The sequence below is a fragment of the Vigna radiata genome, chromosome 5 (genome assembly GCF_000741045.1).
Source record: "Vigna radiata var. radiata cultivar VC1973A chromosome 5, Vradiata_ver6, whole genome shotgun sequence".
Classification (NCBI taxonomy): Eukaryota; Viridiplantae; Streptophyta; class Magnoliopsida; order Fabales; family Fabaceae; genus Vigna; species Vigna radiata.
This window is the reverse complement of record NC_028355.1, coordinates 20,888,412-20,895,515: the sequence shown is the minus strand read 5'-3', so window position 1 is coordinate 20,895,515 and position 7,104 is coordinate 20,888,412. Positions and strand designations below refer to the sequence as shown.

Below are 7,104 nucleotides of genomic sequence, written 5' to 3'. Positions count from 1 at the left end.
CAAACTTTAATAATGCAATTGCTCTATTAAAACCTTTTAATGAATAAATTAAATTTATTAAATTATTTGTTCCTTAACTAATACCATTATAGTTTAATGTATATATATTTTTTTCAAAACTATGAATAAATATTTACTATATAAAACTACGTAACGTAGTTATAGATATTTAATTTAGGTCTAAATATGTTTTTAGTTTATGTAAAACTATTAGGTTTGAGCATTCGTTCTTTTTTTAAATATTATTTAAATTTTGAAACATAATTTGTAAATTTTGATTTTAACTCCTATATTTTTTAAAGTTAAATTTTTTATTTTTAGATGTTACAATTCATGTTTAAATAAATATATAATATTTACTCAATAATCAATATTTTTATTTACAATAATATATATATATATATATATATATATATATATATATATATATATGTATGTATGTATGTATATATATATATTCGTGAAATCATATAAATAATGTTATTGAATGATTAACTATTATTCAAATAAATAATTAATTACCTAGTTATTTCCATTTAAACGGAATTTACAAAAAGAGTAAAGAAATCAGCAGATATTTCGCGACAAGCGATAAATATTATAAATATATTATATAAGTATCAATTAAAGACGTAAATTTTAAAAATTTCAGATGAAGTTATTATAATGAAGATGATAATTTCTATTAAAGTAGCTAGGATCTTGAAATTAAAAATAAACTTCAATACTGATTATAATAATGTTATAGTTTAAATTATCATAAAATTGAATTTGAAATAAAAAATAAAAAATAGTACTTGCAATGAATAAATAAAAGTTCAAGAAAAACTAAAAATATTATAAAAATACTCTCATTTAAAAGTAGAATGATATTTGTATGTAGATTTAGTTTTCAAATAAGTTTATCTTTAAGTTTCTATATGAATATGACATCTCAATGTTTAACATCTTTAAAATTTATCAATAATTTGTCGATCATATAAAATATTATTAAAATAAAAAAAATACAAAGTAAGAAGATTAACCAAATTTATGAAAAAAACATGTTTCATTAAATATAGTCAAATTATATTTACATTGAAAAATTTAAATAAATTTATAAAAGCAAAACATTAAATTACGTTTCTTTACATAAAAGTTAAATTAACTAACTTGTCACCATAATTATTTTTTTTCACAAAAAGATGAGAAATTTTGATTTGTATATGTTTACAAAAATTCAAACATCAACACCATCTCATTTTAAAATTTTATACTCGTTTAAAAATCATGACAAACTAAATAGAATCGTTTTACAACTAAAGTATTTGAAAACTCTTTTTCTAAAAGTATTTTAAAGGATAATGATCTTATAAATTCCTTAAACAAAAATCTACAATCATAAGAAAATCAAAAAATTATTGATATATTTACTTTAACTTTCTCTATAATATCACAGCATGTAATTGAATTAGTACAATCTATATCTATACCGTCAATATTCATTTTAAGTCAATTAAAAAATAGAAATTACTTTATAATGTCCATAATTAAAATTATCACAAATTTAAATATTAAAAAATTTCAAAAAAATAAAATAAAATAAAAAACACTATTATTCATAAATTATTGGATTTATTATCAATTACATTTACCAACTTTATCACTTAAAAACAACAAAAATAAAAACAATTGAAACCTTAAATATATTTTAGTTTTCCATCCTCTAAATCATCTAAATAATTATAATAATAACAATCGTTTTAATTAACGAACTAAAAAACACTTCATAAATGAAACAATCAAACTCAAATATTGAAAAATTGAAGCTTTTGAAACACTCACTTCAATAGTTCCCACAACCACAATTAAATAATATGAAAGTTTAGTTTCATATAAGAATTTGTTCAAATTTGATTTCTCTTCTTTTCTTTTCCATTTTTCCGTCACTTTTACTCTATGCTCTCAAACTCTATCAATATTATTCTTTTTATTTGTAAAAAGTCAACACATTAAAGTTTACGATAATTCACCCATCTTCGTCAATCAACCAATTGAGATGACCCGTTAAATTTATAATATTCCTTTTACTTACAAGAAGATAAGAAAAAGAGACTATATTCCATTCAATTAATTAATAAAAGCACCATAGTTAACAGAAATTGAAAAGAAAAACCTTCACAATTCTAAAAATATTATAAATGAACTATTATAATATAGGACAATGATATTTAGATAATATTTTTTTCACAACATTTGAATATCATTTATATATCATTTAGTAATTGATATTATCATTGATTGTAAAATAATTTTGGACCAATCACATAAATGATGTTTAAATGTTATAAAAAATATTGTCTAAGTATCTTTATCCTATGTTATGTACGATTTAATGTTTCATGGAAAAAACAAACATGATTATAATGATTTAAATCAAAAGAACGTCATGAAACAAAAATCAAGGAAGCTAATCATTATTTCCTTAACATAAATACAATTAAACTGCTAAAGGGTGAAACATCATGTGCACGATGGAGTTTTTCTATTGTGGCGACTACTTTCCACGTATACTATATACCACATACAATGAATTAGCTAATAATTATATTATAATTATTAATGAATATCATTTAATAGTTTTAATAAACTTGTTATTCAATCCATAAAATATTAAGTTGGAGTTTAGATAGATTTAACTTGACCCAAAAAAACTCAATTCAATATACTTAGATTAGATTAAACCGTGAAGTTTTTTTAATATTTACTATAAATACTTTACCTTTTTTACAAAAAAAAGTAATAGTAATAATTTAAACGTTGTCTTTTAACGACTCGCTGTATTTTAATAATTAATGTGTCAATTTATTTAAATGGTAAAAAAGTTATTTTTTTTTTATAAAATCGTATTTATATAATTTTTTTATTTGTAGTTAATTATGTTTTTACAGTAAATTATTAATTCCATATTTATAATTAAAAATAATAAAGTATTTTTTTTTAAGGAATATTATTTTATAGAAGATACAAGTTCCATGGAAATTTTCATATCAGGTAGATTTATTCTATTAAAGAAACTGACGATATTACATCATAGAAATATATTACATTAAAAATGCACTTACGCATTTCGATTTAAGCAAATAGAAAAGCTTGGGACATGGCTTTCAATTTGACACATAAATTTTTATATTTATTTAAGATTATTTTTTTAATTATTTATTTTCTCTTTTTTTTTTAAATTACAATTTTTTTTTTAAATTATATTATTCTTATTAAATGTGTCAAATGAATCAAGTTACTCTTATTCTTTTGCAATACACTACATTAATAACTTTTTTTTAATAATGTGTGATTATTCTATTAATATATTTGAATTTATTTTTAAAAAAATATTTAAAAAAACGAATATCAAAATATTATTAAAAAAAAGTTGTTAGAAAAAACATTTTCCTTATTATAAACTGTCTTATGAAAATAACTAAAAAATTATGATAAATACAGACAGCTGAAAATATATTTTTATTAGAAATATAAACATAATTTTAAAAGAATCCTTATATAAAAGATAAAATTAAGCTTAGTAAAAAATAAGTATAGTTAGTTTGTTTTGGATGCTTTTTTATTATTGCTTTCCATAAAAACTTTCTATGATAGGCAATATTAGTAATTTAAGACTTTGTATTTTCCTTTAATGCATTAATTATTTCATTTGTTTCTTAATGAACAATAATAAAAGGGTCCCCACCAAAAACCCTCTCCACTATAAATTGTTCTCTTTGGACCATTCTTTCATCTTCTACCTCTCACTCCTCTTTGCACATTGCTGTAAACTGTTGATAAGATTACTGCATCAATTGAACTCTGTTCATTAGATCTTTCTCAGAATATCATGGTCTTAGGTACCTCTAACCTTCAACTAGGTCTTGGTCTTGGCCTCCAAGATCAGTCACAAGAAACATGCATGAAGAGCCATGAGCAAAGGCAAAGACAAAGACAAAGCCAGAAAAAGAAGGATTCCAATGAATGTTTTAATTTTCACCGTCGTGCTTCTCCTCCAAGTGCAGTGTCTTCGTTTCTTAACTCATCAAGCATCATCAAGAGAGAGCGAGATGAGTTCGCGGGTGAAGAATTTGAGTTAGAGGTAGAGAAGTTTCCCTCAAACTTAAGAGTTGTGGATCTTGATGAATATGGTTACTCCAAGAAGAAGCTTAGGCTCACCAAAGAACAATCTGCAGTCTTGGAAGATAGCTTCAAAGACCATTCTACTCTCACTCTGGTATGTTTATTTTTACTACTTTTTCATTTTATCAAACTTCTCTTCCTCCCTTATTGGTTTTTGGCTTCTCTAAATAACCCTTATTACAGATCCTAAAATAGTAAATGTTTTAAATTTCTTAGACTTTTCTGAATGAACTTATCTCACAATTATTATCAGTTGTCAGTCATTTCTCTTGGATGTACTATTTCATCCATTAATTTCACTTTAGGTGTAGTTTAAGTTTTTCCATGAATTTTTAAATTAATTGTTATATTTACTTCTTTTCTAATACAAGAATTATAATCTTATTCCAAATAAATATTAAGACTAATTTCATGAATCAAATAAACCAGAGAGAAACTACGGTTCAGTAACTATTGTTACATTACAAATTATAACCTAAGTGGTAAAAGTGTCGTAATAATAATAATAAGGTGAATTTAGAATATATGAATGAGTACATAATCTTTATCTTATGCTATGCATGATTATTTTGATTCTTAATATATATGTTGATGTTTTAATTCAGACACAGAAGCAAGGATTGGCAAAGAAACTGAATCTGCGAGCGAGACAAGTGGAAGTATGGTTTCAGAATAGGAGAGCAAGGTAGGTATATTGTAATGATATAGAGTGTGTGGAAATATGAGTGTCAATAATAATAATAATATTACATGAATAATGATATTTTGATAATATTTTTTGAGAACAGGACACGTGTCACCATTATATTGATTTATATGAATTTAAGTTTAAAAAATATTTAAAATAGATCAATGCACTGTCAAAATTGTCAAAATATTGTTAAAAAAACTTTTTCCATATTATATATACATGTGTGGTGTGGTAGGACAAAACTGAAGCAAACGGAAGTGAACTGTGAGATACTGAAAAAGTGCTGCGAAAGTCTAACAGAGGAGAACAAGATGTTGAAAAAAGAGTTGGAAGACCTTAAATCGATGAAAACAGCATTGCAGGGACCCCTTTTTATGCAGCTTCCAGTGCCAACACTTACAATATGCCCTTCCTGTCAGAGAATTTCCGGTGGCAGCGCCGCCACCACTAACACTGCCTCCTCTCCTACCACCACCACCACCACCTTGCTTGTGGGCCCAAAGCCCCATCACGATCACCACTTCTATAAAAATAACTATACATTCACACAATCATCTGCAGCTTGCTAGCCAAATCATTCAACTCAGTTAAATATTAATAAATTCCACTTTTTTTTACTGTTATATATCATTCAAAATTATGATGAAAGTGTATTCATATCACTTTCTTTTTTATATAATTTTTCTAATTTTAGTTTCCTGTTTAGTGCCTTATTTACATCACCTCTACCGATGATATACACAGTATATATAATCCTCCTGCAATTATTTTTATGGGAATTTATCCTGATATTGTAAACTAATGATCGATCAACAGATGTTAGATTTGTTTTGGCTTCACCAATCAAACTTGTCCATTATTTTTAAATTACAAATTAAAATAAAAAATAGTTTAAAAAATTAATTTTTTTATATAATTTCTTTTAAAGATATAAATATATAATAATATTGTAGCATAAATTATTAACACTTATACATTAAATTAGATTTATTAGTTGTAATAAAATAATTTAAAATATAAATATAATAATAATTTTAAATTAATTAATGAAAAGCATAGAAAATTTTTATGTAATTAATTTTTTTAATATATATATATAAATTTTAAAAATAAAAAAATTGAAAAAATGCAAGTCAATCCATCCATTGGGAAAATAGATTATAAATTCTAGACCAATTTGTTATAACAGGACCATCTGGCCCAATCCCTTTTTGGTAGGTTAATGACAAGCCGAACATTTCTACTTTTTCTTTTTTTTTACTCCTATGTACATACCATGTGAAATATTAGTATGGTTTATTTGGATCCCTAGTCATTATATAAATTAAAATTCATTTTTTAAAACTTGAAGTGTAGAATTAAGAGATTTTATCAAGACCCAGATTTCATTTTTTTTTAAAATATTTTCATTATTTTTTCAATTAATAAAAAAAAATTGTGTTAAATTAAACAATTTTGTCTCTGTAAAAAGTAAACCTTAAGTACGTATAAATAGATTTTAACTTTTAACCATTAAAAATATAAATATTTTTGGTTCCCTTAGTTAAAAACCATACATTCTAAATTAGCTAATAATGTGTACGCATGTACACTCCATTAACATAAAAGCTCTTTAAGTCGTGAATATATGTTACCATGAAGATAATGTAGTGTTGATTTAAAAAATAAATAAGTGTGGGTGAGCATGTATAGAAATTGAATAGTGTAAACTCTTGTAACAAATGTTATTTTATTCAAATTAAATTGGTTATGCTTCTATATGAAAACACAACTATTAAATGATTTTAAATCACTATTTATATTGATTTCATATAACATGTAATTAAGTGTTATTAATGCTTTTAAAAATAGAAAACATAGATACGCCACGCATGGTATAAATTCTGAGACCAGAAACATCTAATAATGTATTCGAATAGTGGACTTTTCTTAATTCTATATTCATTTTTTTTTTATTCTTCACATCTCCACTATCCCATTATTAAACATCTCCTTCCAAGTTAATCTTAGAGACGGAAGAATGAAGCTGAAAAAGAAAGCCAAAATAGCAGCAGAAGAAGAATAATAGTAGCAGCTATGATGTATTGAAATCTATTAGAGACATAAATGAAACAACTTAGTTGAAATAAAGATGGTTCAATGTTTAGTTGCGACATAACACAAACAAAGGTTTACATCAGTAAATCGTATTTCTTTTCGACGATGGCAGTGTCAACAATCAAACATAAACATTGCATAACCAAGTTGGT

General features: G+C 24.0%; 2 protein-coding genes across 2 annotated transcripts in view; one reads left to right on the top strand and one right to left on the bottom strand.

Annotated features, from left to right (window-relative positions):
- Positions 1–3,794: 3,794 nt before the first annotated feature.
- LOC106761599 (homeobox-leucine zipper protein HAT22) lies at positions 3,795–5,611 on the top strand. Its single transcript, XM_014645167.2, has 3 exons — positions 3,795–4,258; positions 4,770–4,849; positions 5,091–5,611. Exons 1-3 carry the CDS (start codon positions 3,872–3,874, stop codon positions 5,422–5,424), a joined length of 801 nt encoding a protein of 266 aa, XP_014500653.1. The 5' UTR covers positions 3,795–3,871; the 3' UTR covers positions 5,425–5,611.
- Positions 5,612–6,962: 1,351 nt separating this feature from the next.
- Positions 6,963–7,104, bottom strand: part of LOC106762866 (endo-1,4-beta-xylanase A) — a gene marked incomplete in the record, with an annotated part of 11,843 nt that continues 11,701 nt past the window's right edge. The window contains 1 exon segment of the mRNA XM_014646964.2: positions 6,963–7,104.

What these genes read in the sequence shown, in the direction of transcription:
- LOC106761599 (XM_014645167.2), top strand. Translation starts at nt 3,872, where the DNA reads ATGGTCTTAGGTACCTCTAACCTTCAACTAGGTCTTGGTCTTGGCCTC. An exon ending in ACCATTCTACTCTCACTCTG is followed by an intron (nt 4,259 to 4,769) that starts GTATGTTTATTT and finishes GTTTTAATTCAG; the next exon opens with ACACAGAAGCAAGGATTGGC. An exon ending in TTTCAGAATAGGAGAGCAAG is followed by an intron (nt 4,850 to 5,090) that starts GTAGGTATATTG and finishes GTGGTGTGGTAG; the next exon opens with GACAAAACTGAAGCAAACGG.